Source organism: Sipha flava, unplaced genomic scaffold (assembly GCF_003268045.1).
Source record: "Sipha flava isolate LNK unplaced genomic scaffold, YSA_version1 43_pilon_pilon, whole genome shotgun sequence".
NCBI classification, from domain to species: Eukaryota; Metazoa; Arthropoda; class Insecta; order Hemiptera; family Aphididae; genus Sipha; species Sipha flava.
Window position 1 is genome coordinate 1,345,953 of NW_020273171.1, and position 17,275 is coordinate 1,363,227.

At 33.7% G+C, this 17,275-nt stretch overlaps 1 protein-coding gene across 2 annotated transcripts in view; it reads left to right on the forward strand.

Annotated features, from left to right (window-relative positions):
- The window catches only part of LOC112689284, a 48,671-nt gene that overhangs the window by 16,348 nt on the left and 15,048 nt on the right, over positions 1-17,275 (forward strand). The window contains exon 2 of one of the 2 annotated variants that reach the window (XM_025562914.1): positions 15,918-17,275. In XM_025562914.1, coding sequence (XP_025418699.1) covers positions 15,981-17,275 — 1,295 coding nt within the window. In that variant the 5' untranslated portion in view covers positions 15,918-15,980. The remainder of the gene's footprint in view (positions 1-15,917) is intronic. The other variant, XM_025562915.1, reaches the window with a different exon arrangement.

The window sequence follows — 17,275 nt, forward strand, 5'->3', positions numbered from 1 at the left end:
TTATTTGATGGTGTTGCGGTACGTTCGGAAGTAAGAAAGTAAAAAATAATCGCGTGAAAACAAACGGAAATATACATTTATTTAATTAATATTAAAATAACAATAATAAGAAAATATTTATTATAATTATAACCTATGTGATTATAACATTTTAATTATTGCTAACAAAAAGTTCAACAGTAAATTCCATTATTTTCGTTATAATTAACAGTGTAATTATTGAAGTCTTTGATTTTTCGGGTTGGAAAAATTGTATTAATTTTTTTGCATAGTATTTAGTTCAACAGATGTGAAAAAAACGTATCGATTGATTTTGGTTTTGTTAGTTAGTTAATTGTTCAAGTTTAAAATTTGTTTATTCAGTTTGATAATTAATTCAGTATATCTTATATAATAATTTTAAAATAATAATCATTAAAAAAAGTAATATATTGAATGAAAACAATTATAGTTTATAATAATATTAACTGAATGAATATTGTTTTCATAACGATTTAATGAAAACCTTAAATGTTTAGCATTCCACAAAATTATAATTTATGAACTTCTTTATATAGAAAATCATGAATTTTTTTCTAAGTTTACATTATATACTATTAATATACTAATAGTATATAAATAATTTCTATTTGTTAAAGATTTTTAAATTTATTAAAACTCATTATTTATGTATACATAATATATGTATGATAAACGTAAAAGATATTTACATGAAAATCTAAAAAAAAAAATAGAAATACATTGAATTCTAACATTTTTTTTTTAATATCATATTTCTAGTTGCTAGTAAAAATACTATTGTTATTATTATTATTATTTGTTATATTTATTACTATTAACATACTTTATCAATATAAATACATAAATAGATACATTTTCATACACATTTTATTTTTCGTTATAATAGATAATATTATCTGTAGTTACCATAGTTTATAGTGGCCAATAATTTTCATTTCTAATGGAGTGTATTTAAACAATTTTATGGTCACACGTAAAAGTTTTGGATTAAATTATGTTTTTATTCATAATATGCTGGTATATATTTACACTTTTCTTTACATATCCACTAATACGATAATAATAGGTAAGGTTAAAGTCAATACAGTTATAACTTAACGTCCGTAACATCATGTGTAAATAACCGTCATCCGTTCTGTGTATACTTAAACATACATATTTCTATAATACACGTTTTTGGACTATTTTATTTTCTACCATTCGTTTATTTTTGAATAGTTATTCTATTTTCAACAATCGCTTAATGTGCAACATACATGAATATACAACATAGTGTAATCTAGTAACAGCGCGTACAACAATATAGTACCTGTAGGTTTGCCCACATTAGACGAAAAATAAAACATCTATCCACTATTATGTTGGACCATATCTCATTACTTACAATGCATAATATATTATATGTACAATGTCTGTATTTAAATCGTGACAGAAGTTTGTTCAGTAATAATAATTATGAAAGAACTTCTTTATCGAATCCAAACAGTGCACACGAAATAATGGTGTCATTATACTGGTTTCTACTCGAGATAAATGACATCTTATAAACTATAAATAAATGTATATCATATTATACTAGTTTAATATGAAAGGAATAATCTATTACAACATCGTAAACGTTTTATCCGAACACCGCATTGTTTCTTGATGAACTTTGTTAATCTTTCCCATTCCCATTAAATCAGAGCATATCCTCTATATTGGATTCAATATTTTGTACGAAAAGAAAAAAAAATATAGTTTTTCATTCGCCGTGGGTAAGTCGAATACAAAATACATTATTGTTTGTAAACGTTTTCTCACATATTACTGGGAGATTATAATCTTCGTGTTTCAATGTTTCAATTGTTAATAAACGTGCGATGGAAAAATTGTTTACAAAACAATATTCCGTAGTTCAGTATAAATATGGTTATGGTATAATATTATTAGGTGGCAACAATTCAGCAGTTACTTTTAAGTATAATATATAATAAACTGCAGTAGGTATACACTAATATTAAGATGTCTGTTTGACGTTTGTAATCGTTATAATTTATAATGTAAAAGTAATTAAGCTATTTATGGTTAACGCGTTTTCAATTGGTATTGAATCGTAAACAATATCAGCTAACTGAACGTAAACGAAACTTTTGTCACCGTCCATCGACGAAGAGTATTACTATCCGTGTTTCTCAATAGGTGTTTGACGGAAGTCAACACGGACCAGTGTCAAGGGTTCTGCGAGGGATTTGGGAAAATCAAAAAATAACATTTTCGAATCGAACTACGATTGTTTACTAAAGTTACATTTGTCGCGTTGGAACGTTCCCTCATTGGAGTTTACAAAACACTAAGTACCATCAGGGCCGTCCTAAGGTTTTTTGGGGCCAGGGGCAAATTAATTTTGGGGCCCTTCGACCATAATAATAAGATACGATAAACAAAATACTCACTGAGAATAACCAAATTTTTGCAAACGTATTTTTCCCAACCTTAACCAATCAAGATGATTTAAATTCGTGTACCGCATTACATACTTATACAATAGAATTGAATATTATTCATATTATTTATAATTTAATCGGTTAAGTCACTACACGCTCAACGGCAGTGCGCACAACGATTATAGGGAGAAAAACAGTGTTCCGGAAAACTTTCAAGTTCCGTCAACCTTAACCGTTTCGAAACGACATTAAAATGTGTAGTGTTTGCGTTGTAGAAATAAGACATTGGAAACGGAAAGATGACGATGTCGGAACAGTCGGTCGACGGTAAAAATGAAACCATAACAATATATTATACCGCCGCCGCGCGTGCATGGTGTTTTCGAAAAGATGTAATGGGAAGTAGGTGCAGTGCACGGACGGCGTAACCCGATAGCCGGTTAAAGAATATTATCGGTGCGTGTGGGTGCGGCGGTCTAACCTAACCGACCGTTTATATCTTTACGGAAGCCGATGAAACATAAGTCGTAGAACGACTGTACGGACAAGGCTTCAGTGTTTTTACAATGTGCGTTTACGCGAATACGCGCGGGCCCCGTGTCATCACGTAACCATTACACGAGGGGGGGAGGGGGACCGTAGGACCCAATGTTAATTTTAAGGGTGACCGGGAGGGTATAACCCTTCCCCAGTAGACAAATGTATACCTCTTTTCCCCGTCCCCTATAAAAATGTATTAATTTAATAATTATTTACTCCCTTGGCGTACCGCATACCGTATACCCCTCCGAACATCTACGAAATAAACACCGAAAGGATCCATCTCGGGAGACGGGCAAACGATGATGGGCTGTGAAATAATTTCGTTTCTCGTTGTTTGCCTGTGATCGGATGTGCGAGAGGGTGAAATTATAGAATTTACGTTGATCCGTTACCCATTCTAGTGACGTTATTACTGAATGTTATTCAAATAACAACGGCGGCTCTGGCGAAAGGCGTGCTTCATCGAGCCTGCGACTGGGATATTATGATGACGATAATAAATTATTATTATTAATAACATACAGTGTCAGTGCTATTGAAGCACGTTCAACCACAAAACGGCATTTTAGACAAACGTTATAGGCTCATACCTCTGGTCATGATATTATAGCTATTATCTACTATCGTTATTAACTATACATATTTATATGCGCGGTAGATGCGAAATGGGCTTTCTCTACTTACGTCGTCGTGTATTGTTTGTATTATTATTTTTATTATTATAAGCTAATCCAAACAAATTGGTGGTAGCGGTGAGAGTCCGTTTATTTCCTACGGATACATAACATTACGCTACGATATTATAATATAATAACACGGTAAGCTCGTCTAAACGGCCATAAGATAGTAGTAATAATAATAATAGTAAGAATGATAATATTTTACATCCGACTGCGTGCCAGTGGTGGCTTCAACGAATGGTTATTACTTATACATTGCTTGTGAAGATAGTTTGAATGATGGGATGTTTTAAACGGTTATTGATTGTTGTTCAACGAAAGTTTCCCGTAGCTAACTTTCTACACCTTGTCTAATGATATAACGTTACAATTCACCGTGAACTCAAACCCTGGCGATATTTTAATCGAACAGAAGAAAACAATGGGTTGCATAGAAATATACTTATTGTCACTTATGGATCCGCAAAGCCATTAAACAGAATTTTTCTTTCTTTTTTTTTTATGTTTTGTTTGAATTACAGCTTTTATGTTATATCCCATACGCTTGCAATAAGATAAGGCCCGAAGACGTTTTGAATAATATATTAATAATATTCAGACGAAAAGTAAGGCGAAGCGTAAACATAATCATTGTTGCAGTGGAACGAGGAAAAACGTAATTAAGTAGAACGTTATAATTATACGGTGGCGACGACTTCCTAATATACCTAACGTAAATATGAGTGAACACTCACTGCTCACTTGCCTTATACCATGGTCGTGCTGAAAAATAAAAAAACCGCTATTTTTACGTTTATTAATCCGCTCGTCGATATAGTGTATATCATCACTTGCAACTTTTCGTTGGTGTTCAACTCGACTTGAACAATAAATTATACGTTCCATCGGTAAATATTATGATGATGCGGCTATTGAGTAAATAAATAGGCATACGAAACGAGAACGTGTTTTTTGCTATGCGCATACGAATAAAAATATTTCGAAACACGCAAATGAAAAATGCACACAATTATAACGGTAGGTAATGCGTATATAATAACTAGTCGAAATACTCGTACGTATGTTATGGATAGGTTTTTTCATCTATATTACCATTACTCTTGTACATCGATTCAACTATGCATCCATACGGTTAAATACTAATTTATGCACTTACACACGTTTATATATGCCTTGCTCACACGTATTATATTATTATGTTTTCGGCGCATTTCTTATTCTATTTTTTTTAACCGTAACCGAATATGATTGTGAACATCGAATAAAAATACTATCATATTATATTGATCGTGGTTCAGGCAGTGGTCGATACCAGGGACGGCGGTGGCATCGAAACAACGGTGACGATAGACAGGCACAGAAACATCATTTTATGGTGATGTGAGGGTCGAAAAACTACATTTTCTTCATCCAAAATTAGAACATTTTGTAATCATTTTCAATGCTATTTTGATTCATTTAACACAAAAAAAAAGAAACCGATGATATTTTATTAGTCACCATCAATAAGCGAGTACGAGAAAATGTATGGGAGTCCAGACCTCACGGACCTTCTCTGAATACGGACCTTGCGATGGATCAAACGTTCAATAAGTCCCGCCAACGTACAGTGGGCCATAAATTTAAAAAATGGGACAAAATAAAATAAAAAAAATTGTATATCCTATATCTAATTTTGGAATTTGATAGTACACATGTTTGTCTATTAATTATTGCTATTTAACATGTAATAACGTTATTATTGTATCGATGACAATTGGAATAATGACTAATCTTCATTGCGCTCTTCAATGCGAAAGTATTGAAGTTATCGTGCACTTGTATTCATTCGTTGATCAATGTCGGTCAGTTCGTATTCTGAGTGTACTTTTCAATATTTCATAAATCTAGAAAACCTATCAGGCAAGCTTTAAGAACATATTATTCGTTTAAATTTAATATTTACTATGTATAAATTGCTTTTAATATTCTCAAATTATTTAAATTAAAAATCAAATATTTATAATTTTAAATTGATTTAAAAAAAAAAAAAAACACATAATCGCACAACCAAATATATTAGAAACTATAATAAAAGTAGTCATTAATGTTATTTTTGTAATTTCTAGATGCATTTACTTGCAACTTTTTTTTCGAAATAAATTTTTCTTTAATATCAATTGTAATAACTACATTATTTTTTCTGTATTTTTAGTAATTATTTATTAATTTTTTTTTTAGTTATTAAAATATATGAACACATAATACCTCGTAGAGATTTATTTGCTTAAATTGTAGAACTAAAATATAAAAATAATTATAATATTAACAATATGCATGAATTTGTTAAAAATAAACTTAATAACCTCAAATGTGTATCTAAAGAAAAAGAAATAGAAATTAAAAAATCAGTACAAGTTTTTCACAATGAATTTGAAAAACATTAGTAAAAATGTTTACGTATTAAAAAACGCTTTATAAATGACGAGTAGAACGTATCATATTTACGACCAATATAATTTAAGTGTTTAAAGATATTGTATCGATGTTGTTCGAAAAATCACTCGTGATTAAATATTTATAAACGTCTTGTATATTACCACGATGATGATAATTTTTTTTTTTTTTAATGAAGAAACTATGTATACATCCACATTCGTTTTTAGCGAGTACTGAAATTCTGTTGTGTTAATTCGAAATGTACATCATCAAAATGTGTTGCTAACATCACCTCCGTATGCATAAGTACATCGATTTCGTTAGTGTGTCGTAAATGGATGGGCAATTCGCGCGGAATGTACGCTTATGTACCCGTGTATATGATTACAATGTAATCATTTTAATAATCTGTAATACCCATAGCATGTGTCTTCAAAAATATGAAAAAAAATTCGACAGAGATTACGTGTCGTTAATTGAAATCAGTGCATATCTCCTAACCGGTTATAATATAGAGATATTAGTCATTACAAATTGTGAATTTTTCAGATCGACCCCTGCAAACGTCACGAGGAAATCCAACCACTCATCGGTGAACGTATTAACCAATATTATTATAATATGATGTGTGTACGATGCTTATATAATTATTCAAAATTACATTTGTCCTTCATTGGAAGTTCAATAACGTGTTTTCAGACAAATACATATACAAATAATACAAAAATATTAGGTAATGCATGAAACCTTATTGATTTTGAATAATATTCATAGTATAATATATTATTTATAATCAATGATATAACATAATGTCATAAAATATCTCTTTTTCAAAACATTTGATGTCAGTTATGATAAAGATTATTTCGTTAATTGCCGTTATTATTATTATATTAATATTAATTTGGTTGAAAGAAGTTCATATACTGAACTCGAGAAAATTATTGTTTTTATTTTAAATGTTATTTTTACGAATTTAAAAAAAATAATATGATATTAACTGATCACATTCAGTACATAAAATTAGAACTTTGAAGTGAAAAATTGCTTGTTATATATAATGATTAGCTAATAAAAACAGATCAAGAGCATCAGACATTGTGAAGAAAAACGTTTATTTTGAGCTGACTGTCGAATATGATATTTGATAATAATTAATTTAAATTTTAGATAACTAAAAATATAAAAATGTAATCATTTAGAGTATAAACATAACATTTTTAAAAAATATTAATTACTTAGTATTTTTATTGATTTTTTTTCGTGATTAAAATAATGGTGTGGTGTTGGTTGTAAACTCAAATCATACAACTGTGCATAAGTACCTAGCTACTATTCATAACTCTATAAATAGTGTAATATTATTATTAAAATATAAAAATTATGATTAATTGATTTTTTTAGCAGTTCAAAATGCGTTCAAATTCATAGTTACTTATAATTTTATACCAAAATCTGGTTATAAGTTGCAGATAATGACATGTTATTTATAATAAGCATTTTATAAAAAACAGCGTACGTTATGTTTTAACCAAAGAACTTGTACTTTTTCTTTTCAGGAATACACATGAACATGAATAAACATGAATATTTAAACTCTATGCATTCGTGAAACTTGAATATCGCATGTTTTTAATCTGCGTAATTGATATTTAAATTAATTTATTTTGTAAACGATGAAAATTACAATCTTATAACTTGTGCTGAATTAAGCTGATTCGTATACATAAAAATTTCAAACAAAATTTGATGATACGTTAATGATATGAATACGATTTAGCACATTAATTACCCTGCTTCTCGTTAAACTTTTAATTGTATTCATAATTATAATGTTGATTATAACAAAAATCAAAGTTCTATTCCTTATTACATAAAATATACGTGATTATGGTATTTGCTTTAGAAAATCTGATATTACTCTTGTAGAAATATTTTATCGACTTGTTATTTTCGTATACAGACACATATAATATAGTATTAATACGTTCGTTCGTACACAACTGATTTCAAGAATGTTTTTCTTAGGGTTCTCGAAAATATTTTTTACAACGTTGATGTTTTTTTTTCCTCTACCAAAATCTAACTCAGTATTTTATTTAACTGTTTTCGCACTATGAAACTACAGTTCGTCTATGCGCATAACTTCCTTGCAAAATCAACGCGCAAGAATGAAAACTACGGGTTTCAATACTTAGACAATATGATGAACAATAAAAATGTCGTCGCAATAAATCGTATTTGGTGTACTACTCAAATGCCTTTAAAAAAAAAACTTAAGTTAAAGTCGTATATTTGAAAGTAAAACTGAACTTTACCTCGTATTTAACCGTTTTGACTATAGATTTTTACTGACAATATTTTACTACGAGTACAATGATATCAACATAATTTTGACTCTACCTATTTACATTTATTTCTAACTGTGGCATAGATGATCATCAATTTAATCAATCTAATATGTATAATTCTATTTCAAAATTAATATTTGGCTTTTATATCAAACAATTATTATTTTAAAATGCATGTATCTGTTATGCCAGTATGTTTCTGGTATATGCATTAGTTCTGGCTAAGTTTAAAATGTTCAACATGAAACGTAACATTGATTTCTTTCTGTTAATAATTATTTTCATATACCTAACAGAAGTTACTACCGAATAAAAAAAGTATTATAATATAATTTCGTTTAAAATTAATTATTGTGTGTCATTATAATTTCAACATATTTTTTTTTTTTTTTTAATTTTGATTGGTATATGATATTAACGACTTTATTTAAAAAAATAATAATAAACGTAAACAGTTTTTAATTGTTATATTTTTGTACCTATATTAAATATACATTTAAATATATTTTTATTACACTTATATTATGTTTCGCGTATTCTTTTGTTAAATGTTTTATAGAAAATGAACATAATATAATATTAGTAAAATGAACAAACAATAAAGAATGATATTCAAGGTTAAAATTCGTTTCACAACAGTATATAATATGGTATCTTCCTAGTTCCTATTCAAAAGTACATAATACATGTTAGTAATTTGTGAATTTCTATTTCTGAATTTGATTGATTGACGCAATGTTAATGATATAGGTAGACGTGATAAATAAGAAGACTATTGTTAAAAAGTTTCATTTTCCATTAAAAATGTTATGCATTCTGGCCAAGTATAAAACGAAAAATTATGTACAGCTGTTTTTGTGTTACAATATATGTTTGTAGATTACATAAAAATAAATTTTACTTTATTTTGTAATTGTTGAACATATTTTTCAAGGAAACCAAATTTTATAACTCATTTATAAATAAAATCAAAAAATTAATTTGATTTAACGTAAATGTATAAAAAGTGTGTTGTTAGGTATTTTTTGTATACAATCATAAATTTTGTATGTATTAATAACAGTATTTTGTGAGTTACTTTGCAATTTATTCTTCATTATAATCTAAATTGATTAATTATAAGGTATAAAACTGATTTGTAATACCTATAATGCAATATAAAAAAAATTTAGTAGTTTGGCAATCAAAACTTGCAGTTGAATTATGTGATGCAATTTATCTTCATTTATTACATAAGTTGGTATTTAATAGGTATTACTTATAATCTCATAATAATAAAATAAATTAAACTTATAAATAATATTGTTGTTTACCGCTTTAATTTTTATTTTTATTGAAATATCAGAAAGTTGATAGCTCTTTTGTTTTGAAAATGTACAATACTTATTGACATTATTGTGATTACTCATAACATTTCAACTTCAGCTAAACAAAAATGTATTTACATATTTGTTAGTTGTATAGATTTTACAGTATTTTTAATTTTGAATTGCTTCCAACCGTCATTGACCGTATATATTGACGTATGAGAATTGTTACTTAATATATACTTTAAACGAAGTGTTGTTTCAAAGATTCAATTATAAAGTATTTATTTTTATGTATTGTTAAATTTTTATTTTTTCTATTAATCGCTTCAAATAAATTGTATACTAATTCTCACATTTTATGAAAGACATATTTGGTTAAAGGCATTTTACAAGCAACACGTGTTAGGGCTGTAATAATGCAAACTTTATTATTTTTCCAAAATCCAGTGTTGACTTATAATCATTTTATTGAATAGTTCAAACACTAAAATAAAATTGAATTATTATTGTTATTCATTTTTAATGATACGATTGGAAACTGGTTGCTCACTAATCGTTAATACTACATTATTTTACTGTTTATAATACGTATAATTTTTCATTGCACAACTATTTCTTAATTTAATTAAAAAATGTTAACAAATCTATCATATAACTTACTTTCTACTGTATAAAATGTTATCATGCAAATTTTTACAAATAGGAAATAAATAATTAAAAATGTACCACATGTATGCTGTGAAATGTTTTCGAATCCATGATATGCAGTTAGTTTATTGCACGATAGTACGATGTAGTGTTTATCCACATTATAGTATATGGCATTAGATGGTACGCAGAAACGTGAACAAACGTTGTAAAAAAAAAAAAAGAAAAAAACTTTTATCGAACATTCAATATTAAAATCGTTGATTATGGTTTATCGTACATCTAATATACCTACACATAGTCTTTAAATGACTGTCTTAAATCAGACTTATGAAATTATTTTAATCAACTTTATTTTACGATCAAGTCAAATTTAAAAGAAAAATTTTATTAGATTTACATTTTATGTTTAAAGTTTAATTTAATTTTGAATGCAATCGAATTTCAGATCTTAATAATTTAATAAACTATTTGGTTTTTACCGTAAAACAAAATTCCTTATACGAATCATAGAAATTTGAATATGCATAAATATAACTTCATGTTTGTAAAAATAATGTCAAGAACTGAGATGGTAAAAAAATCCAAACAATTATCGTTGTTCGACTTGCCAGCGCATTGCAGGACACGTAAAAACATGCGCGCGCGAATGTGTGTTCGGAACGCGTAAATTATTACAATGGTCAATAAAAGCACGAGACGAATAACAATAAATAAAAGATAGATTTTGCGCAGGCACTCGTACGTGTTATGTACGGGTTTGAATTCAAATTAAAATAAAAAATTATTTCATTGTTGCCGCGATGTACATTTTAATTAAGAAATGTTATGTCCCACATTGTGTATGTAGTTCAACTTTTATAATAAAATTGAAACGGATATTTTTGTATGCGCTCTTAAAGCGTTCAAACGTGAGTCCAGATCAAGTGCTGTTAAGATTCACGAACGAATAGATACGCTATCGTGTACCCATAACGTAGGTAATCGACATGTTTTTTTCAGTCATAACAAAATGAACATCGATACAATGAAAAACGTGCGACTACGCTATACGGTCCGGTGTGTTGAAGTCTACACGGCCGGTTTCCAAGTAGCTTATAATACATGATGTTTGATTATTATAATTCACGAAAGTACGTACATATTTACTTTTAAGTGTGTGCTCGTACACTACAATGACGCGACCGCAAAAATGTTACTGTATACACAACAACACTTTTCGGACGAATTTATAAGTAAATCAAATCTATAAGTGCTTGGGCACTACATATTATGTACGGTTTATGCGCACGACTGTACGCGATGTGACGTGAAATAGGTACGCATAGGGTTAGTGGTCGAGGATGTCGAAAAATAAAATTAAAACTCTCACTGCAGTCATTGATCTATACGTGTGTGTATTTATACGTCGGTGTGATTGGATATGTTAGGTGCGTTGGATCTACGTTTTGCGGAACCAGTAGAAAAAAAAAAGAAGATAATTATGAAAATAAACATTCATGTATTGGATATAATGGCATTATTTTGTACATAGATAACCTGAGATGGGTTGACACGAAGTGTTCAATTTACCGACGTGCTTATTATTATTATTATTATTATTATTATTGTGCCGTCGTCGTAGGTCAGTTTTGTTAACAACTTCCGTCGTACCCAGCAGTGGTGAGCACGCGAAAATAGATTATAAACGACAACATTTCGCGTGCACTTGTCAATCGCTCCTACCTCTGCGATTTTGGTACATTATGAACCGTATATCATCATCCCGCAACCGCTAACTTTTTTCTAACGGCCAAATCCGAGATACGCTTCGGTACCGCGAGACGTTATGATGTTTCAGATGAATAATTTTATTATTTCTCTCTTAGAAAATTGGAAATCAATAAATCGAAAATTAATCATTTTATTTAATTTTTTTTTTTTTTTTTTTTTTTCAAAAAATCATTTAGCTTGGCGGGTCGGTTCCGAAAGTTGGACGTTGGGCCGTAGGCTGGGGACCACTGTTCTCTTTCGAGTCCGATCGGCGCGCGAGCGCGTGACGGAAGCTGTAGAGTGCCGCGAGTGTATTCGATTTGAACGATTGTACGCGATTTTTTTTTTTTGTTTTTTCGCGGGCACGGTCGCCTACCGCCGAATCGGACAACATTTCGCGCGCGCAGAGTTCGATGACTCTCGGGGGACTGGTCGCCGCCCGCCATTAGGATATTTCGTCGCACAATTATATCGCGGCGGCTCGGTGAGGTCTTCGCCACACGGCGCGAGGCCTTCGAAAGGTTATCTCGCCGCCGCCGCCGCCTTCACTCCTACGTCCCGCGCACGAACTGCACACCACTATTTTCGTACTGTCGCGCTGTTATAGTATTATTATGTTAACATTAACGCGGACAGACGTGATGCGCAATCGTCAACAATAATACGACCGCTGTGCGCCCGAAGTGTTCACCAACCATCGGAAAACGCGGTGGTCCCATCGATGCCGTGCGACTATCGTGCTAGGTGTACGCCAGCAGCGTATCCAGGAATTTTTTATGGGGGGGGGGAGGGGTCCAAAATTTTTATTTTATCTGTACTCTAATTGTAATTATAGTTTAACTCAATATCAAAAAATTACTCTTAATATACTATAGTATGGTTTATACATTACAGGTATGTTATATAATCCATAAACTTTGTGTATTGAACATAATGGGAAATTAAAATGCACTACGTACTATTATTGTACTATTTACTATTAAATCGTTGAGTATGTAGAAATTTCAATGGGGGGTCCAGACCCGACCCCCCCCTTGAGTACGCCGTGGGAGTACACACCACGTACGGCACAGAATACGTAATACAACAATTTTGTGTGCAAGGAAAACCAGTTCGGTGCGAAAGGAGCGGTATCAGGGTGAAGGGTGACCTAACGGTTCTTAGACCCCCCTTGTAGTTTTGTACGACAAATTGAATAATTAGTATTGCTTTTGCGAGAATTATAACGTACATTTTATTTTTCTACAGTTGAATCGATACACGTGTTTATAAGTTTTTGAAACTGGAACATATGAAAACAAAATAATATTAAACTGATTATTGTTTAAGGAATAAAGCTAATGAAAAAAATCGACCTAAATGCGATTTTAGAAACTCAATATTAGGACTACTGTTCACAACACCTGGCCTAAATTCGACATTCAATTATGAAAGTCTTCAAACCGAAGACTCGAACACATGACGAAATAATCATTATACTTTGTATTCATCGCCTATATATTATACCTATAGTAATTAATAAACGTCTCGGGTCAACTAGTGATTATGATAGGGCATGTCCCTCTAGATATATGACAGACTACAGTGCACGTGTGCGTGTATGTTTTGTACGCATGAGTGAATGTATGTGTGTGCGTGCTACCAAGACTATGCTTTAACAGTACAAGTCCGTTAACTCTTAACGACGACGACAATGACAACTATATCCTAAATAGTCGGTTCGCTTACCAAGGTGTGTCTATCATTATAAATATCACCTTATCATGTGTGCGGACATAAAACATGACATATATACCGTCTTGATGTATAGTTTTTAGGTCCGGGTCCAAAATCATGCTTACAAGAAAATAAAGCCTTATAACGGTACTTTAAGACGGCACCGGATGAACAGAAAATCTTCTTTTTCACCTTAGGCACTCATCAATTTTTTATTATTAATTTTTCGGTAACAGATTAAATGTCTTAAGAGCAATTTTATTACCGGTGTAGAATATGTATGTTTTTCCGACGAAAACAAAGTTAAAAATTATATTATAATAATATACGATTCCCGAAACTTCGAACTACACAACTCGAGGTATTTTATCCGTTTGCAATCGATACACATAAATCGTATTGTTTATCCTTCAGGTTTGATTATAATTGAGTCCGGTTTTAAAAACTAGATTCGACTTGGCAGTACTAGTTTTTCGAATTTAAATACGAACGTGGTCCGAGCCTACCTGTTACGTGTACTATAAAAGACAGTGGTGTTGAAAACAACTGAAAAATAGTGTTAATAATAATATAGTTTAAACGATTCCGTAAAGTCCATGTGACCAGTATTTAGTGTGCACGTGTGATTAGAATTGTTATTACTTTGGTAATCGTGATGCATACCCGGCACTGAGTTTTTTCCATCGAAAAGTGTTTGTCACTAAAATAAACGTTTTCGATTTCGATGTTAACCCATTTCGAATATTGCATGTGCTTTGCCTATCGTGGCGGTAAGACCATTAAGAAAAATGTCTGTTCATAAACGGGTCGTAAACCACAAAATTCGAAAACGAATAACCTTTCATCGACCTTAATACATGTGATTTAATAATTTAATATATGTATTACGCAACGGCACTGTGAATAACTGCATTTTTCTAAAATATACACAAAACGTGTACACACGAACACCGTGAGTACACGCACGCACTGTTCTCATGCGAAAATAATGCGATATTTTAATATATTACGTATACGAAAATTATAAATAAATAACTGTTTGTTTGCATTTTTCCATGAAATAAATAACACGTTTAACCTTATTCTGTTTTTTTTTCTCACTTTATTTTTACAAAATTATACCCATTATACGTACCTAATTGAAATGAGCGTGCTATAATAATATGTAAATCTATTCGTATATAATTTTGCTGGACAAACAGCGAAAAATTCTTCAAAAATATGCGGCCAATTAATCTTTGTAACAATTATAACAGAGTGTCACTGTAGGGTTCTCTGGTTTTTCGTTTTTCTCATCGTCATAGCCGAATCTTATATTGATAATAAAAATGAATGCACTAAAACGCTCGACAAATTGTAGCGTCTCGCACTCTTATAACGTGGCCAGATGAGTGGAACGTTATGTGACGGGCCATAATCGGGTCGCCCCGATTAAAAAAAAAAAAAAAATCCTATAGGCTCCGGCAAACTCCTTGGTCATAGGTTGGCGACCCGATTATGGTCCGTCACATAACACTCCAATTATCTGGCCACGTTATAAGAGGATCAAAATACGTTACAAAATAATCGAACCCGCCGAATAGGTGGAAAATATTATTAAGAGTGTGTTCCGCGATACGACCGCCTACACGTTGTACCACGATGAATAAAACATTACCGGTGCAATCAACACCGTCGTAGGGATAAAAAAAATAAAATAAACATGACCATAAGAATACGTTTGGTATCCGCAGGTCTTGTTACGGGAACAATAGAGCGAACCCTACAGGGCATGGAAAAATAAAATTAAAATAAACGTTCCATCGGTTTCCGATCGTTCGTAGCCCGACAAACACTGTGCAAACGGCCCCAAATTAGAACGTGCACAACACACCCAGGAGGGCGGGAGATAGGGGTGCGGCCTTCCAGCCGCCGTCGTACCAACACAATGTTATCCTGTTAACACTATCCGACGCCTGCGAACCGATAACCCTGGTCGGAACTTCGCATTCAGGCGTTGTTATAGCACTTGTGTCAATAACGTTTTTGATTGATTCCGTTTATGTTGCGCAGGACGATGTCGCACGAGCGGGAGTAGAACGCGTACGGGTACAGTGTGCGGCAACCACAGCAACCATGATGATCACCGAAACCGCGGTGATGGCCAACGGCGGCGGCAAGATAAAACGTTCGAGTTTCAGGTCCCGCGGCGGTCCGGGCTCGCACAACAGCGGCGGCGGCGGCGGCGGCAGCATGCGTGGCTACCGGGCGGTCCGAGTAACGGTGCCGTCCACGGTGGTCGCCGAGCTGGCGTCCAAGTTCAACGCGGTGGTGGTGGACGCAGACAGGGGGGCCACGGCACGGGACATAATCAAAAAAGTGAACAAAACGCTGGCCAAGGGCGCGGCTGTGCGGGCCACGGTCGAGAAGTTCGAGTCGGCCGCGGAAAAGAAGCACCACGGTGGTACTACCGGTGACCACCACGTGGTCGTGGTGCGGACCAACTCGTCGACGCAGTTACGTACGGCCGAGGCAACCCAGGAACAACGGTCGTCCGCCGCTACGGCGGCAGCTGTGGCCGCCGGACAGCGATCGTCCGCGTCCTTGGTGAAACTGCGTATGGAACAGTTCCAGAACGGTAAGAAGCTTCAGAAGCCCAGCGTTCTGGGCCCGAAGCCTAAAGTGTCCGAGGCGACCAAGAGACGCATCGGTGAGGAACGCAAAACGGTTCTGCAAAAAGACTCGATGGTCTCTACGGCGGATCACCGACAACTGCTGAACAAGCACAAGCGGCTGTCGATCGCCAGGGACCCGGACGCGCAACTGGAAAGTGTATTGAACACGACGCCAGAGCAAGCACCACCGCCGGTGGCCGCGGAACCCGACCGCGTCGAAACCGTTCAGCAGAGGAGGACGCCTTCGCCTCCGAAGATCCGACCGAAACCGAACAGTTCGTTTCTGCACGGCCGCAAGGGACCGGAGATGGCTCCGCCGGCGGTGCCGCAACCGTCGTTGGTCGCCGCGGAACCCGTCGAGCGCCCACCCGTCCACGACGAGCCCGCCGAACGCGCTGACGATGAACCGCGGTCGAGCTTTTTGCACGCGTACAAGTCGAAACCGACGGCCAACGGTGGTGTGCACGACAACTACAACTACATCGACGGCGGTGGCCAGCAGCCGCAGGCCATCTACGAGGAGCTGCTGTGCGACATACAGATGTCAGCCGCGCGGACGGGTGACGCGCCGGACCCATCACCGCTGCCGGACGTGGTGGCCGAGTGTTCGTACTACGACGGCGCCAACGAGCACCACTACACGACGATCGATTGCGGCGAGCTGAACATCTACGACGACGTGGTGGTCCCCGCGGCCGTGCTCGAGAACCGGCAGCGGCCACCGGCCACGTCCGACGAGGACGGCAGCTACGAGAC